Raw genomic sequence first — 19244 nt, 5'->3', positions numbered from 1 at the left:
CTTTATGACAGTTGCACCCTCCAAATCTTCATTTTCATTGTAGACGACCAAGTTCTGCGTAGTTCCTAACTTGCTTGATTCGTGAAATCATTTCATTTTCACTCCCAGCTGTTTTTGGCATTTCCAAGCCTGAATGCTTGAAACTGCAGACAGCAAAGTAGTTCTGAAATGTCTTACTACTTATTTCTCGCCAACTGTCAGAGACAAAAATCACTGTGTTCTGAGCACAAACACATGCAAGTGATGCTATTTAAAAACTGTTTGCTCCAAGCACAGTGTAGTGTCTAACAGAAATGAAGCAAATTAAAAACTGTTTATTACCAGTCACCTGCCCCAATTAAGTGGAATAGTGTCCCAAATAAATCCTGGCCATTTCCTTGATTAGTTTTTGTTCTTTAAGGATTGTCCCAAGTAAGTGACTGACCCAATTTATCTTATAATAATAATGTATTAACTGTATTTATCTTTCTGTTTATTTATTTTTCCTGTATCTTTATTTATTAAAGTCCATCCTCTGACATAATTGTTTGTGGGGAGGAATTTCCAATGCCTCATTGATTTGCGAGGCAGCATTAAGTATGCAGCCAAGTTGTGAAATCTCACTTTGACTATGCAGATTTTGCAAGTTTTAATAATTATGCATTTGTGCCAGCATTGAGTTCCTTTGTCTGGATATTAATAAGGGCAGCTAACCATAGCGGCTGCAGTGAGTAAAATAAATTGCGCTTCCAGCTTCAGATTCTATGCTGTCATCTTTGAACCTGTATGTGTATGATGTGGCTGAAGGCAGGTCTGAGTGTGGCCATTTAAAAAGTCCACATCTGCTGTCTAATGGCTAAAGTGTTACCTATTTGCTGTCTAAGATGTTACCTAACGCCTGTATGTGCAACTTGAGCATGAAGTTATCATCTTGGAGACAAGGAAGTTGGAAGGTTATCATTTTAAAATGGTAGAAGTAATCATTTGAATAAAAGCTTTTACATAACAGTAAACATTAATAACTGCAAGTAGTTCCACTTGTTTGTTACCATGGGTGGATAGCAAAATAAGAATTTGTCGATTCCCATGTGCTGTTTATTGTAATCATCCTGAAATCCAACCATTTCTTTTCTAGCTTGGCGTTTGGTTTTCTTTGGGCTGTGCATATCTGGGGTTGGAAAACTTTGAAAGTGCTGCAAAAGCATTTCAGAAGTGTGTGATGCTGGAACCTGACGTAAGTACAACACAGCAAATAAACTGTCTTTCTGCTAGCATTGGAGAGGGTCTTGTGGAGGTTTATGAGAATGATCCTGGGAACGAAAGGGTTAACAGATGAGTGTTTAATTGCTCTGGACCTTTGAAGATTAGAAGAATAAGAGGAGACCTCATTCAAACCTATGAATATTGAAAAACCTAAGTAGAGTGGAGAGGGATTTCTCCAGTTGTGGGACAGCCTAGGACCAGAGGGTACAGCCTCAGAACAGAAAACATTTCTTTAGAACAGAGATGAGGGGCAATTTCTTTAGCCAGAGGGTGGTGAAACTGTGGCATTCATCGCCACAGATGGCTATGATAGTCAAGTTATTTAGGTCTATTCAAAGTGAAGGTTAATAAATAGATTCTTGATTCTTCCAAATTTTACAAACAAAGATAGGAGAATGCAAGTGAGAGGGAAAATAAATCAGTCATGATCAAATGGCTCAGGACTCTCACCAACAGGTTCAGGAACAGTTATTACCCCTCAACCATCTGTCTCTTTAACCAGAGGGGATAACTTCACTCAACTTCACTTGCCCCATCACTGAATTGTTCCCACAAACTATGGACTCACTTTCAAGTATTCTGAATATTTATTACTCATTTACTAATTATTATCATTTTTCTTTATTTTTGTATTAACACCATTTGTTCTCTTCTGCACACTAGTTGGCTGCCCTATTGGTGCAGTCTTTCATTGATTTCTATTATAGTTATTGGATTTTTTGAGTTTGTTTACAAGAAAATTAATCTCAGGGTTGTATAAGGTGACATACATGTACTTTGATAATAAATTTTCTTTGAATGTTAATGTTATTCTTGTGTCGAAAGATGTAATAGAAGTCACTTTAAAGGCAGGAAGCTTGGATCATAAAAGCCATTTCCTTTTATAAGTTTGATGTATTCATTGTGTATTTTCATAGTCACTGGGAGGTATAGCATAGAAATGGGCTCTTTGATCCACACTGTCCTCACATCTTCAAGCACCCATTTACCAATATCTTATACTGACCCATTTTGTCCATTCTCATCTGACTATCCTGGTAAGCACTATCATGTGTTGAGATAACTACCTAGGAGGAAATGTTAGCTAAGATTCTCATATTATTGGTTCTTCGAGCAATGAAATATGAGATATAGTTCAAGATTAATTGTCATTCAACCATACACAAGTACCCATGAGTACAACCAAATAAAACAGTGTTATTCCAGGGCCACGGTGCAAAACAATGTACCAACAGTCATTCACAGGACACATATAAGACAGCAGTAACATACAGTCACACCCAAAAAAATATATAGTCCAAGTCCCTGAGTCCATGAATGTTGCAGCAGTCTGCAGTCGAACGCAATGCACCTTGTCTTCTGCTGAGCGAACACCAGAACAGCACCTACTCCAGCATGGACGCTGCACCACACCACTCTGGCAGTCTGGTGGTTGCCTCTGTCCTGGACAGATGCAAACAGGAGACACCGCAGTTTGAAGCCTAGTCTTCACCGTGCCCGAGGCCACACAACTCGCCCGCTGTTTACCAATAAAGCAGTGAGTCAGACTTGCAGCATCCCAAATTACCAATGTCCAGCAGAGTCTTGTGATCACAATCACTCACGATTAGACTGCACACCGCCTTCGGCACCGACACTGCTCTGAAGCAGGCAGCATCATGGTCTGCACTAAGTCCAGTTTCTTCCGTTTTTCTGCCAACGAGCAACTCGCTGGTGAGGTAGACCTACAGTACTTTAAGTTCTTAATGTCCAGCAATCAGAGGGTCTTGTGGTCTTAACAAGTACATTTAAAAAAGACAATAGCATGTTTGGTTGAAGTTGCTGTGTCCAAGCATCTCGCCATTTTAGAGGAAGCAGATACATAGGATTCTGAGAACTTTTTACAGGATGAATGTTGCTACATTTCCAAAGAAGGAAGCCATTCAGCCCAATAAAATCTCTACCTACTCGTATGCAATCTCATTCCCCACTAATTTCCTGTGGAACCTATTGTTTTATCAAACCACCCCCCACCCCCATGCTGCCAGTAACCAACGCACAAGAGTAGTTAACAGTAGCCATTTAATGTTACGTACCTGCATGTCTTTAGGATGTGGGTGAAAACCCACACAATCTTAAAACATAGTGTTTATAACTTGTTTCTTCTGGGTTAAGACTGTAGAACCAGGGAGCTGTATACTTAGGACAATGGATTGCCCATTTTGGATGAGACTGAAGATTGCAAATTATTGCAAGTGTCTACCCCAAGAGGCTACAAGTGTTGAATAATTAAGTTCATAGAAATCTTGAGGTCTTTTGGATGTGCAGAGAGTTGGTTAGGGAACAGACTGGAAGGTGGAACAAAGTACAGGATTGTCAGTGATCCTTTTAAATGAAGGATTGAAGGATGTCCTTTTAGAATTGAGATGCGGAGAAATTACTTTAGTCAGAGGGTGGTAAGTTTGTGGAATTTGTTGCCACTGGCGGCTGTGGAGGCCAAGTCATTGGGTGTATTTAAGGCAGAGATAGCTAGGTTCTTGATTAGCCAGGGCATCAAAGGGTATGGGGTGAAAGCAGGGGAGTGGGAATGACTGGAAAAATTGGATCAGCCTATGATTGAAAGGTGGAGCAGACTCGATGGGCTGACTGGCCTACTTCTGCTCCCATATCTTATGGTTTTATGACATTCTAATAACTGGAAGCCATATGACATACTCCAGCTCCTGCCCTTCATATGTAGCTTAGCTACTAAGCCTGGCAGAACCGTTTCTACTGACAGGAGAAGGGGCAAAGATGTGTTACTGGCACCTTCAAACCGGTTGCTTCAGGCAGATGGGGCTCGTCCGCTGCGGTTGACAGCTCATCTAGAGAAAAAAAACTCCTGATCGCAAACCACTGCTGCCTTGTGCTCTACCCATTCATGGAAAAGGCTTCAAGAGTAAACCCTTGGGAAAAAATCCAGAGCTAGAGTCTTTATGGTAGTCCTACGTTGAGTTCAGTGCTGACTGGCAACTCAGCAAATCTGCTGGTGCCAAACTGCTGCTATATGGACAACCATTTTCTCCACATATCACACTGCTGTGGCGGCTCATTTCCTAGCGTATGCGAACCGACTCACAATTAGATAGCCTACGGGGGTTTGCGAGCACAGAGCTTTGGAGCCTCTTCGCCATGGGGGGCCGGTTGACAGAGGCTTAAAAGTGAGGCTGAAGTTTTCGAATAAAGTTTTTTCCTTCGACTGCAGTTACCGACTCCGTGTCGTAATTTTAGCGCTGTTTGTAGCACACCGCTACAATTGGTGACCCCGACAGTCCAAACGATTTTTGGACCAGAAATGACCGACGCCGCCTCTGTTCATGCGGTTTCGTTGACACTGCCGGGTTTCTGGACACAGCAACCGAACCTATGGTTCCAGCAAGCCGAAGCCCAATTCCACGTTCGCCGGATCACCTCAGAAGACACCCGCTACTACTACGTGGTGGGCTCCCTCGACCAGGACACAGCTGCCCAGGTCGCGGAGTTCGTACAGTCGCCCCCGGCAGACGGCAAGTACACGGAATTCAAAGCCCTGCTCCTCAGGACTTTCGGACTCTCACGGCGCGAGCGGGCTGCCCGTTTACTGCACCTGGATGGCTTGGGCGACAGACCTCCATCGGCTTTAATGAACGAGATGTTGTCTCTGGCCGAGGGACACACAGGCCTCATGTTTGAGCAGGCATTCCTGGAGCAGCTGCCCGAGGACATACGCCTGCTGCTGTCCGACGCGGATTTCAGTGACCCCCGGAAGGTGGCAGCCCGGGCGGACTTGCTGTGGAACGCCAAAAAGGTGAGCGGGGCGTCCATCGCGCAGATCTCCCAGCCACGCTCCCGGCAGCAAACCAGTCCAGGCCCGGCCGCAGAGCCCACTAACCCCCGGCCCAATGACCACTGGTGCTTCTACCACCAGCGGTGGGGCGCAGAAGCCCGCCGTTGCCGCCCGCCCTGCAAGTTCCCGGGAAACGCCAGGGCCAGCCGCCGCTGATGGCTACGGCAGCTGGCCATCGGGATAGCCTCCTGTATGTGTGGGATAGCAGGTCGGGACGCCGCTTTTTGGTCGATACTGGGGCTGAGGTCAGCGTTTTACCTCCGACAAGTTACGACACTCGCAGCAGGGCACCGGGTCCCCCCCTGAGGGCCGTGAATGGCAGCACAGTAAGGACCTATGGCACCCGTCAGGTGCAGCTACAGTTCGGCCCCAGCCAGTTCACGTGGGACTTCACACTGGCCGCCGTAGCCCAACCGCTTCTGGGTGCGGATTTTTTGCGAGCTCACAGCCTGCTGGTTGACCTGCCCAGGAAGAGACTGGTACACGCCGAGACCTTTCAGACGTTCTCCCTGGGCGCGGCCCAGTTGCCAGCCCCTCACCTCGGCTCCATCATGCTGTCCGACAACGACTTCACCAGGGTCCTGGCGGAGTTCCCATCGGTTCTGGCACCGCAGTTCACAGCAGCCATGCCCAGGCACGGCGTACAGCACCACATCCCGACACAGGGACCACCCCTCCATGCCCGTGCTCGGCGGCTTCCCCCGGACAAGCTCCGACTGGCGAAGGAGGAGTTCCAGAGAATGGAGGAATTGGGGATCATCCGGCGGTCCGACAGCCCCTGGGCTTCCCCCCTGCACATGGTGCCCAAAGCGACGGGGGGCTGGAGACCGTGCGGCGACTACCGCAGGCTGAACGAGGCTACCACACCGGACCGCTACCCTGTGCCGCACATTCAGGACTTTGCGGCAAACCTGCACGGCGCCCGGATCTTCTCCAAGGTCGACCTTGTCCGAGGGTACCATCAAATCCCGATGCATCCTGACGACGTCCCCAAGACGGCTCTCATCACCCCGTTTGGCCTCTTCGAGTTCCTCCGCATGCCGTTCGGCCTGAAGAATGCCGCACAGACGTTCCAGCGGTTAATGGACGCGGTGGGACGGGACCTGGACTTCGCGTTCATCTATTTGGATGACATCCTCATAGCCAGCGGCAGTCGTCAGGAGCATCTGTCCCACCTCCGTCAACTCTGCGCCCGGCTGAGTGAGTACGGTCTTACAATCAACCCTGCCAAATGCCAGTTCGGACTTGATACCATTGACTTCCTGGGCCACAGGATTACTAAAGACGGGGCAACCCCTCTGCCCGCTAAGGTAGATGCGGTCCGCCACTTCCCCCGACCCACCACGGTCAAAGGCCTTCAGGAATTCGTAGGTATGGTCAATTTCTACCGCCGCTTCCTCCCTTCAGCTGCCCGGATCATGCGCCCCCTGTTCGCCCTGATGTCGGGTCCGAGCAAGGACATTACCTGGGACGAGGAGTCCGCCGCCGCTTTCGTTCAAACGAAGGAAGCTTTGGCTGACGCCGCAATGCTAGTACATCCCAGAATGGACACCCCTACCGCCCTCACAGTGGACGCATCAAACACGGCAGTCGGTGGGGTGCTGGAGCAGCTCATCGCAGGTCGCTGGCAACCCCTGGCGTTTTTCAGCAAACACCTGCGGCCACCCGAGCTCAAGTACAGTGCTTTTGACCGGGAACTGTTGGCGCTCTACCTGGCAATCCGGCATTTCAGGTACTTCCTAGAAGGTCGGCCCTTCACCGCGTTCACGGACCACAAACCGCTTACCTTTGCGTTTACGAAAGCATCCGACCCCTGGTCATCCCGCCAGCAACGCCACCTGTCCTACATCTCTGAATACACAACGGATGTCCGGCACGTCTCGGGTAAGGACAATGTCGTGGCGGATGCGCTCTCTCGCCCTACCGTTCATGCCCTTTCCCAAGGGGTAGACTTTGAGGCACTGGCAGAGGCACAGCAGGTAGATGAGGAGATTCCGAGTTACAGGACTGCAGTCTCTGGTTTGCAGCTCCAGGACCTCCCCGTGGGCCCAGGTGAGAGGACCCTACTCTGTGACGTCGCCACCAACCAGCCCCGTCCGGTCGTCCCTGCAGCCTGGCGGCGACGTGTTTTCGACTCCATTCATAACTTGGCGCATCCCTCCATCCGGACAACTGTCCGGATGGTTTCCAGCAGGTTCGTTTGGCACGGACTCCGCAAACAGGTCAGTGAATGGGCCAGGACGTGCATGCACTGCCAGACGGCCAAGGTTCAGCGGCACACCAAAGCCCCACCGCAGCAGTTCCATCCCACCCACCGGCGTTTCGACCACATTCATGTGGATATCGTGGGCCCCCTGCCAGTGTCGCGCGGAGCGCGTTACCTCCTGACTATCGTGGACCGGTTCACAAGATGGCCAGAGGCGGTCCCGCTCACCGACACCACCTCCGAATCTTGCGCCCGAGCCCTGATCGCCACCTGGATATCCCGCTTTGGTGTACCAGCCCACATTACCTCCGACAGAGGCGCCCAGTTCACCTCCAGCCTGTGGTCAGCTATGGCCAGCCTTTTGGGGACTCAGCTGCACCACACCACTGCCTACCACCCACAGTCGAACGGGCTAGTGGAGCGTTTCCACCGTCACCTGAAGTCGGCCCTCATGGCCCGCCTGCGAGGAGCCAACTGGGCGGACGAGCTTCCCTGGGTCCTTCTCGGCATCCGCACAGCGCCCAAGGACGACCTGCACGCCTCGTCGGCCGAGTTGGTATACGGCGCGCCCCTGGCCGTCCCCGGGGAGTTCCTACCAGCCCCGAGGGGGCAAGAGGAAGAACCCGCTGCAGTCCTGGGCAGACTTCGCGAGAAGCTCGGTAACCTGGCCCCCATACCCACTTCACAGCATGGGCGGCACCCGACCTGCGTACCCAAAGACCTACGGAACTGTAAGTTTGTGTTTGTACGAAGGGGCGGGCATCGGCCACCGCTGCAGCGGCCATACGAGGGGCCGTTTACGGTGCTCCGGAACAACGGGTCCACGTTCGTGCTGGACGTTGGGGGGAAGGAGGAGGTTTTCACGGTGGACCGCCTCAAGCCGGCCCATGTGGACCTGGCGCAACCGGCCGAGTTTCCGGCGCCTCGGCGCAGAGGCCGACCTCCCAAGCAGGTTCTGGCCCAGGCTGTGGACATTGGGGGGTGTATCGCCGGTTCTGGGGGGGGGTTATGTGGCGGCTCATTTCCTAGCGTATGCGAACCGACTCACAATTAGATAGCCTACGGGGGTTTGCGAGCACAGAGCTTTGGAGCCTCTTCGCCATGGGGGGCCGGTTGACAGAGGCTTAAAAGTGAGGCTGAAGTTTTCGAATAAAGTTTTTTCCTTCGACTGCAGTTACCGACTCCGTGTCGTAATTTTAGCGCTGTTTGTAGCACACCGCTACACTGCCGTGATTTGTGTATCACAAAGACAGCTGAGATGTGCTATCCATTGTCAACCCCGAAACAATGGAAGGCCTCAAACAAAAGCCTCAATAAGAGCTTTGTTCATGATGTTAGTTGCTAAATGTCAAGAACTTTGATAACTAATGGTCTGTTTAATGTTCTTATTATTGGAAAAAGTAGAGTGACTGCAAGTAATCTTCACTTTGCACATTGGTGAGATAACCTAGTACTGTGAAGTGGTTAATCTTCCATGAACATCATTGTTCATCTTTTGCACTACTTGTTTATTTTTTAAACTTATAGTGGTTTTTATGGCTTTCCCTGCTGCAAAGCACTGAATTTCATGACATCTGTCAGTGATAGTAAATTTGGTACTGATTCTGGATAATTCTGAGTGATAGCATTTTTTAAAGTTCATTACCCATTGACATTCAAATCATTCTGCATAGTATATTTATGCCTTGGCTAAAGCTGTCAATTAGGACTCTATGAAATACATTTGCACTTTATTTTCCTGTAAATACTTTGATTTAAAATACTGATGGCTGATAGCCCAATATCCCACTTACTTCACAGCTTAATAGGAACAGCTGTTTAGTTTACACCAAGACCATGTCATCTGTAAGAATTTCATGAACACTGCCAAGAATACTTTCTTCTTGTGCATAGAAAACTTAAAAAAAATTTATTATTTTCTGAGCTTAATTGTAGAGGAAAGAAAATGGTGAGTCCTTCCCAATTAAAATCTTTCTGAAAGTAAATAGCTGTTTTGTATTGCTCACGGTGGCTCCACTATATCAGATTTCTTTCCTACCTGAGTTGCTCTAGTCTCTTGAATTAACATCAATCAAAGCTGTTTGGTTCTACAACAGCTCAATCGTTTTGTTTGAATCTCAACGCATAGCTGTCATGGGCAAGATCAGTTCTGTTTCCTAGGGTGGGTAGTGTTTGTCTCTTGTTTGGTAGATCTCAGCTTCTTGCTGAGCTACTTCACAAGCAGACGGGAGCTAATCATTTTGGAGAGGTATTGCTGTAACATACAGGGACAGATGGCAGAAATCCTTCCATAAATGGTATTATTGAATCATTTGGGAGAGGGTGCACAGTTTGTGAGAGCATACTGACAGTTTCATGATTAGTTTTTACTGATTCTACCTTTTTATTCCAAGATTTTTTTAACCTAATGCTTCTGTGGTCATTACTATAAAGGCTAGCATTTAATAGTATCCGTCGCAACTTTGCGCTGTTTCGAAGTGCTTCCTGTGCCCAATGCAGTATTTTCACTTGAAGTGCATTGATGATTATGGTTTGGGAAGTTTGCGTGTGTTGTACAAATAATCTGATGATCAAATTTAATTTTGATTTGGGAACTTATTCTTCAAAATGGTACCATGGTTCTTTTTTAGAGACCTGAGAGACCAGGTTGGGCTGTGGTTTAAAATGTTTTCCAAACATGAGCTAGGAGGTAGGTAAGTTCAAAGTAAGTTTATTATCAAAGTGTGTACTGTACTGAGATTCATTTTCTTGTGGGCAATACAAGAAACATAATAGCATCACTGAAAGACTGCATCCAACAGGACAAAGAACCATTAAGCAATAAATAACGAGAACACTGAATCCTTGAAAGTGAGTCCATAGGTTGTGGGAACATCTGCAGGTTGAGTGAAGTTATCCCCTCTGGTTCAAAAGCCTGCTGTTCCTGAACCTGGTGGCGTGGTGGGGCTTCTGTACCTCCTTCCTGATGGCAGCAGCAAGAAGAGAACATGGTCTTTATGATGGATGCTGCTTTCCTGTGACAGCAGGAAAGGGTGGTGAGGACCTGTGATGCTGCTTTTCTACAGCAACATTACATATAGATGTGCTCAATGGTTGGGAGGGCTTTACCTGTGATGTACTGGGATAGTTCCACTACCTTTTTTGGGACTTGCTGCTCAAAGGCATTGGTGTTTTCATACCAGGCCATAATGCAGCCAGTCAGTACACTTTCCATCACACATCTATAAAAGTTTGTCAGGGTTTTTGATGATATACTGAATATTCACAGACTCACGAGGAAGAGGCATTGTCATGCTTTCTTTGCAAGTATATATATATGATGTGCCCAGGACAGGTGCTGTGAGATAGTGACACCCAAGAATTTGAAGTTACTGACCCTCTCCACTTCTGATCCTTTGATGACTACAGGCTCATGGATCCTTGGTTTCTTTCTCCTGAAGTCTAAAGTCTACAATCAGTTCCTTGGTCTTATTGCTAACAAAGAGTGCTAGCCATCGAATCAAAGCTGAGGCTATTGACGCAGTATTTCATTCCGAAAATTCCAAACCTAAGGGAGACAATGTGACTATGATATGACATTGTATTAATTTGACCATAACCATTAGATACCTTCTGCTTCTAACAATTATTTTCAGTAAAAGAGTAAGATAATGTAATTGTGATGTTTAGAAATAATTACAACAGTACTGTGCAAATGTCTTGGGCACATATATATAGCTAGGCTGCCTAAAACTTTTTCACAGTACTGGTGTAATTTCATGTATTGCATTGTACTGCTGCAACAAAAAAACTAATTTCATGACACATAAGAGTAATAACCTGATTCTGATATGGGTCGCTATTGTGAACTAAGAGTGGGACGGGGACAGAGAGAAGGAAGTGGGAAGCACCAGAGCGATATTTTGTAATGATCAATAAACCAATTTTTTGGAATCAAATGACCTTGCCTTTTGTCTCAGGACTGGGTGTGTCTGTACCCACACCTGGCAGTCCTTCTCTGCCACCATCCCACAACTCTCGTGGCGCTACACCCTCTCCATTCCCAACATTCTTTGCTCCCACCAGATTTATAAACTCGCTGTGTGCTCCATATTGACAAATACAGTACTGTGCAAAAGTCTTAGGCAATCTAGCTATATATTTGCATGCCTCCGACTCTTGCACAGTACTGTATCTCAAAAGGAATTTCACACGGCACCCATTTTGCTTAATATCTTAAATATTTAATTTACTTAATTGCTGGATGTGAGATTCACTGCTAAGGTCAGCTTTATCTACCTATTACCAATGTGTTGTGCAGCTTCCTTGCTTCACTGCAGTATCATGGGTGAAGGTATTTTGACACCACTGTTGCTCAGCATTCCAATTCCATTGATCTGTTGACAATGAAGGAATAGTGCTAAATCTAGGTCAGAGCTATATGAGACTTGGGAGCGAAGCATGTTTCCATAGACTGGCTGGTACAATTTGCGGGTTTAGAAGGTCCTGTTGAAGCAGCTTTGGAAAGTAATTGTACAGCAATTTCCCTTTGGCACACATTGGAGCAATAGCACCATTGTTGATGGGAGGGAGTGCCTCATATGCTGTACAAGGTATGAATCAAACAGGCTGGTTGGTTCTGGATAATGGAGAGTTTCTTGAGTTTAGAGATATACAACATAGAAACTGCCTTCAAACGGAAAACTCCACACCAGCCATTAAGCACTGCTGCTTACTAAACCCATTTTCAGTATTCACTGTGACCTTCCCTGTTATGGTTTCAAGTGCTTATCTAATAAACTCCTTCCTCCACACTCTCCCCTCTTTTGAACTATGCATTCCAGATTCCAATTGCACTCCGGATGAAAAAACATCTTCTGCAAATCATTTATAAATTTCATACTCCTTACCTTAAACTGATGTGTTTTTGGTCATAGACATTTCTGTTAAGAGGAGAAAATTCATCCCATTTGTCTTTTTCATAATTTTGTTTATCCCATTTAGGTCGCTCTCAGCAAATTCACTCCAGGGAAAGCCAACCCAGTTTGTCCATTCTTTCCTCATAGCTCCATCTGAGAGCATCCTCTCCACCATCTCAGATGCAAACCTATCCAATAGTGTGGTGACTAGAACTGCAACCATACTCTTGTGGCGGCCTCACTAATATTTTATAGGTTTATTCCTTATTGATGGTGGATTTTCCAAATCACTGGTTAGGTGTCAATATTGTAACAATACTTAAGTAGCTTTGGTTAAGGCACATGGTTTCTGGAGCATGGGTCCTTTAGTATTGCAGTTTTGCTCTTTTCTGGACACTAATAGTCTTTGCTGTATGTTATACTGTCTGCTATTTCGTAATATTACATGGAATAAATCAAATTGTCTGAAGCCTGCTTTCCACAAATTCAACTTGACATATGGAAAGAAAATTTAGGAGGGTAGAAAAGTAATAGTTTTGATTCAGGTTTAATGACAACTATTCTATTTGACAGCCCCAACACCCTTTGTAGGAAATTGGGTTTTAGGGTTGTGAAATGAAGTGGTTGTCATCAGGCGGCACAGTAGAGTAGTGGTTAGCATAATGCTTTAATGCGACAGCGATTAGGGTTCAATTTCCGTCACTGCCCTTGAGGAGTTTGTACGTTCTCCCCATTGCCATGTGTGTTTTCTCCGAGCGCTTCAGTTTCCACCCACGTTCCAAAGACACACAGGTTAGTAGGTGTGGGTATGCCATGTTTGTGCTGCTATCATGACAACTGCCCCCAGCACATCCTTTTGGACTAAGTTGGTCATTGACTCAGTTAACACATTTCTTTCTTTTTCAATCTTTTTATTAAATTTCATATATAAAAAAACATAACATAGTATTGTATTAAATAGGTTATGAATACATTAAATTTAAAATTAAATTAGTAACAAGATAACAATATCTTATTAAACTATCAGCAAAAATGATGATCGTACAATAATCAATCTAACCTATATTGATTATACATGAAAAAGATTAAAAATAATCATCAAAAGAAAAAAAAATAAAATACAGGAAAAAATGTATATTAAGGAATAGAAAAAAAATAAACCTAAACTAACATGGGCAATAATAATAGTTTATATGTATCTGATAGTGTCAGAAACTCCGGAACTCCATACCAGAATAGAATAAAAAGAGTAAAGGTCTGGAAGAAGCCAAATTAATTCATATGAGAGTATCGAATGAACGGTCCCCAAGTTTCTTCAAATTTAATTGATGAATCGAAAATAGTACTTCTAATTTTTTCTAAACTTAAACAAGAAATAGTTTGAGAAAACCACTGAAATGTAGGAGGATCTACTTCTTTCCAATTTTTTTTAGATATTTACAAATTAGAAATTTTTTATATAAAGTTTTACCATCCTTTCCTAATTCAACTTTGATAGATTTTTCAGATATGATTTTTACTTTAAATCCCTGTCAGAAGAGATTAGTGGCTTTTATTTATAATATGATTATGAAGATACAACCAGAGGTATCGGGCAGAATTAAACAGAAATGGGAAAAAGAACTTCAATACAATATATCAATGGAAAAATGGGAAAAAATTTTACAAATGGTTAATTCTTCTTCTATATGTGCTAAACATGCTCTAATACAATTTAAGGTCGTACATACAGCTCATATGTCTAAAGATAAGCTTGCTCGGTTTTATTCTCATGTTAATCCTCAATGTGACAGATGTCATTTAGGTGTGGCTTCATTGACCCACATGTTTTGGTCATGTCCTACCTTACATAATTATTGGAAGGAAATATTTGCTACCATTTCCTCAATTTGGAATATTGATTTACAACCTCATTCTATCACTGCAATTTTTGGTATACCAAATGAAGATAATAGTCGACTCTCCCCTTCAATTAGACGAATGATTGCCTTTGTAACATTAATGGCCAGGAGGTCTATATTACAAAATTGGAAAGAAGTTAACACATTTTGCTATATGTTTCGATGTACACCTGACAAATGAAGCTAATCTCATTTTTAAATCCTCAATTATAATGTGCATATTTTTTTGCATAAATTATATTAATAAAAATATTTGAGGGTGCTGGTTTTGGAGTTGGTAGTTTGAATCTCTTGTCCATCTGCAATCTCTATGCAATGTTTCACCATCTAATTTGGCTTACCTGAGTAAACACAACGTAGAATCAGTGATTACAGATCTTGGAACATTATTGACTCCTAGTGGATTGATAGAGTGATTAACTACCACTTGAAATATTGACTCTCATTCTTCTTCTTGTATTCCACTCCATCAGTGAGGTGGAATTATTTTTGAAGGCAAAAACAGAAAATTAAGCCGGTTGAACTTACTTATCATTTAACATGATGGTTGCTCTGATATTGATCTTAACTGTGCTTTCCTGTTTGATCCACCATAGCCTTTGAATCCCCTATGATCCAAAATACTGTTGGTTCCAAAGTGTGTACCTTTTCAAAAAAAACTTTGTTTATACGTGTACTTGCTGCAAGATATGGCTCTTCAAATAAGTAATGTTCTTAGCTTTTTCAGAGGAGTGACCTCGATCTGCTCCAATTTACCAACTATCACAACAGGTCACATTCAAGTACAAGATATTGTCATCTGACTGTATGTATACACAACAATGTTCCTTGGACCACCGTGCACCCATAAGTCATTCATTACACATAGCACAGAAAACAAAATATTGCCATAAACAAGTTGGTAAAATATAATTCAAAATGCAGGTGAATAGTACAGTAAATAGCTTGCTGTCCTAGTAATGAGACCTTGCTGCTGACCGGGTATTCATTAGTCTCATGGATGGGGGGAAGAAGCTGTTACCCAGTCTGGCAGTCCTAGTCCTGATGCTTCTGTACCTCATTCCTGACAGTAGTGAGTCAAAGAGATTGTAGAATAGGTGGTAGGGGTCTCAACAATGCTTTGAGCCCTTCGTCTACAGCGCTCAGATAAATGCCACAAATTGAGGGGAGGGAGATCCCAGTGATCCTCTTGGCAATTTTAACTATCTGCTCTAGGGTCACGTGGTCCAATGTCTTACAGCTTCCATACCACACAATGACGCAGCCAGACAGGGCACCCTCGATGGTACTCCTGTAGAAAGTTGTTAGAAAGGGTGTGGGGAGCCTCAGTCTCCTCAGGAAGTGTAGACACTGCTGTGTCTTCTTGACAAGTGACGAGGTGTTATGGGTCCAGGTTAGATCGTCCATTATGTGCACTCCAAGGATCGTTGTGCTCTTCCCTCTCCCCACAGCGGAGCCATTGATGTGCAATAGAGAGTGGTCAGCAAAACAACACCTCAGATGGCCCTTCACTCAGCTCTGGAACACCTGGACAATGAAGATGCATACATCAGATGCTCTTCATTGACTGTAGCTCAGCATTAAACCTCAAAACTTCCATGTGCAACTGGATCCTCAGTTTCCTCACTTGCAGGTCCCAGTCAGTAGAGATTGGCAACAATATCTCCTCCACATTCACCATCAGTACAGGTACACCATAAGTCTTTATGCTTAACCCCCTGCTCTACTCACTTTGTACTTATGACTGACAATGCCATATTTATGTTTGCTGATAACACTACTGTTGCTGGCTGAATCAAAGGTAGTAACAAATTTATATATAGGAGGAAGACATGAAATCTATTTGAATGGTGCCACAACAACAACCTGTCACCATTGTCAGCAAAACCACAGAGCTGATTGTCAACAATAAGAGGAAAAAGCCAGACATCCATGAATCAGTTCTCATTAGGCAATCAGAGGTAGAAATAGTCAGTAGCTTTTAAGTTACTTGGCATTATCATATCAGAGGGATCACAAAGAAGGTATGACAGCACCTCTACTTTCTTAGAAATTTTCATAAATTTGGCGTGTCACCAAAAACTTCGGAAAACTGCTATGGATGCACAAGGGAAGTACCATAGATGGTTGGATCACTGCCTTGTATGGAAACACCAGTGCCTAGGACAGAAAAATCTACAGAAAGTGGTGGATACAGCCCAGTCCACCACAGGAAATGTCCCCCTCACTACTATTGAGCACATTTACAAGGAACGCTGCCGCAAAAAAGCAACAACCATCATCAAGGACTCCGACATCCAGGCCATGCTGTCTTCCCACCACTATCACTGGAGAAGAGGAATTGAAGCCTTACGTCTCACAACACCCGGTTACTACCTGACAACCATCAGGCTTCTGAACTGGTGTGGTAAATGGAAGCTAATTACAGAATGATGGTCAAGTACCCTATTGCACTGAATATTTTCTAAGCAGATTTTACAGACTAACAAAACAATCTCCAGTACTTCTAACTATTCTAATGGGGCAGATATGATAGAGTAACTTTCTGATCCACCTTTAGGAAATAAAAGGATTAGATGGACAGATTGCATGTTGTCTGTGCAACAGGACTGATTAACATGTCAGTGTCCCTGTTTCTCTTTGTTTTTCTGATCCAACCTGCAAAGCTGAATATATCCAGCTTGCTTTTTTTCATCACTTTCCCTCATTGTTAAATGTGGTTTATTGCCAGTACCTTAATTGACAATGTGTGTGACTCTTCAAAATAATTTGAATATTATATAATAAATTGGCCTGAAAAACCTGTCACCTCATTAAACTTAGCTGGTGGAGATCTTGTCAGCCTGCATTATGCTTTTATTGCATTTAAATCACATTCAGCATTCAAGGAGAATACTGGAACATGTTACTCGAATTTTAATTCAGAGTGGCAGGATTTTGAGGTAGAATGCACAGAACATATTTCAAGATCATATGTTTGGTCTGTAGTTGGAACATGTTTACTGTGACAGTTTATATGGTAGGTCTGTGTTGCCTCAAATCACAAACTGCTATTTGGGGGAAGTCCAAAACCAGGGGCCATAAATACAGTATAGTAACCAAGGAAATCAAGCGGGGTGTAACCTGAACTCGTGTAGTAGTTGAAATGAGTTGCATTGAGGCACACAAAGGAAAAAGCTAATAAGTGCTTGAGAGAAGAAGGAATATGAACAGCTTGATAGATGAAGGAGACATAAAAACATCCACAATATCATCTTGATATGAAGTGTTTTGTTACAAAATCTTTGTTATAAGTTTATAATTTTTGATAGCCAATTGGCTTGTAACAATTGACATGTGCCTTCATTTTGAAAATAGTTCCTACTATTCATGTGTAGTAGGCCTCCATTTGTCTCGATAGGCCATGGATTAGCACCTTGGAAAGTTTCCAGGACGCAAGCCTGGGCAGGGTTTTTTTTTATGGAAGACCGGCAGTTGACTATTCATGTACCTGGTGTACAAATTATGTTCGTATCTTGTGCATCGAAGCTTCTTCATAGGGCTGGTGACCACGTCCATGATGGTTGGTTATTGTTGTAATGTCAACAGGGTTACCAGAGAGACGCAGTTGGTAGATATAAAGTAGACTTCTATTCAGGACACACACACACAAGCTGACAGCCTTTGGAGTCACAAGAGGGAGAGGGAGACTCCCCGATCCAACGTTACAGTATATTTTTACATGTTAAAGAACAAATGTAACAGGACAATTTCTGTGGTTACAATGATGACATAATGCTTCTTTTGAGTTACATGTAGTTTTCAAACGCCTGTGGATCTTCCAACCAATACACCCAATGTGAGTGTTAATCACTGTGGTCTCTGAGTCCTATTCATGCAATGGGATTTTGATTGCATTCATACAGATGCAGATATATATCAGTCAGGTGGGTGTTTCCTGATCTGCAATTTATTGTTTTGAGCAATGTTTGGAATTCAATCCATAATCCATATTCAGGTCTGAAAGTTGGTTGCTGAAGTTAATATCTGATACCCTAAGTTCAGGATTTGCCCTAACAGTTATCAAGGACATATTCATGGCAGAAACAGCACTACAATTGTCAAGTGCAATAGGAGGTGTGGAAGAATGTCACTGATCAATATTATTTATCACTGTAATATTTTGATTTTTCATTCATTTATTATGATTGTAATTCCATATCAAGATATGTTTATCATATGAAGAGGAGAACCTGGATGAAGTGTTGCATTTTTTTTATTTGAAATTGAATATGGTTGAATGTGGTTTATTCTATATCTTATTTACTTTTCCATCTGGACGACTGGTTAAGTGATTTGCTTTAGTATTTATGCATTTCCTAATCAGAATAGATTTTCAACCTCACACCTGTCAAATAAATATGCAAGTTTTCTCACAAGCTCTCTAAGATGATGACATATTGTTGGGCAGAATAAAGAATGTTTCCTTGCTTGGTGCAGATGTTGGCTACCAAAAATAAGAATAGTTGTAGAACTGGCAAACACTTCCCTCATTGAATTTGGAGAGCTGGTAATTAGAGAGAATGATTGAGTGAACGTGAATATTTTATGCTCATGTGTGGTATAAGTTTGAATTAGAACATTCAGTATACTTGCAGGAAATGCCAACTTTTAGACCATTTCACATTTCCAGCTTTTCCTCTGAAATGTTCATTTGATTTTGAAAACATCAGCTGCTAGGAAACCAACAAAAACTTAGAAATCATAATGACCTAAGCATGAATTGTGGCTTTGCAACAAGCTTCTAGTTCCTGTTACTTTTTTATATAATTTAATATCGGTATAAGTACTACCTTGCTATAAACTGAAGACTCCATTTTTAATCTGAATTATTAAGGCTGCTCTGATTGTTCAAAGGCTATTCAAATATTATTTTCTATTATGGGCAGTAATACATGCAATAATACCCATTTAATTTTCATTTAAACAGTGAAGTCGTTTCATTTGTTTCTTTGCTTTTAGAACGCAGAAGCTTGGAACAATCTATCAACAGCATATATCCGACTTAAAGAAAAGTAAGTGGTTGGCTTCCTGTTCTTTATGAGATGCTACAATACCAGTTTGACTGGAGGTGGATGATTAATGTTTATAAAAGTTCTGTATTTACTTGTCTG

The 19244-nt window shown here is 43.5% G+C and overlaps 1 protein-coding gene across 2 annotated transcripts in view; it reads left to right on the top strand.

Annotated features, from left to right (window-relative positions):
- The window catches only part of ttc27 (tetratricopeptide repeat domain 27), a 250402-nt gene that overhangs the window by 170144 nt on the left and 61014 nt on the right, over window positions 1-19244 (top strand). For both annotated transcript variants that reach the window (XM_059985627.1, XM_059985628.1), the window contains 2 exons: window positions 1115-1213; window positions 19093-19145. In XM_059985627.1, coding sequence (XP_059841610.1) covers window positions 1115-1213; window positions 19093-19145 — 152 coding nt within the window. The remainder of the gene's footprint in view (window positions 1-1114; window positions 1214-19092; window positions 19146-19244) is intronic.

The sequence above is a fragment of the Hypanus sabinus genome, chromosome 12 (assembly GCF_030144855.1).
Source record: "Hypanus sabinus isolate sHypSab1 chromosome 12, sHypSab1.hap1, whole genome shotgun sequence".
Taxonomy (NCBI): domain Eukaryota; kingdom Metazoa; phylum Chordata; class Chondrichthyes; order Myliobatiformes; family Dasyatidae; genus Hypanus; species Hypanus sabinus.
Note: the sequence above shows the minus strand (reverse complement) of the source record. Positions and strands in the feature narration are given on the sequence as shown.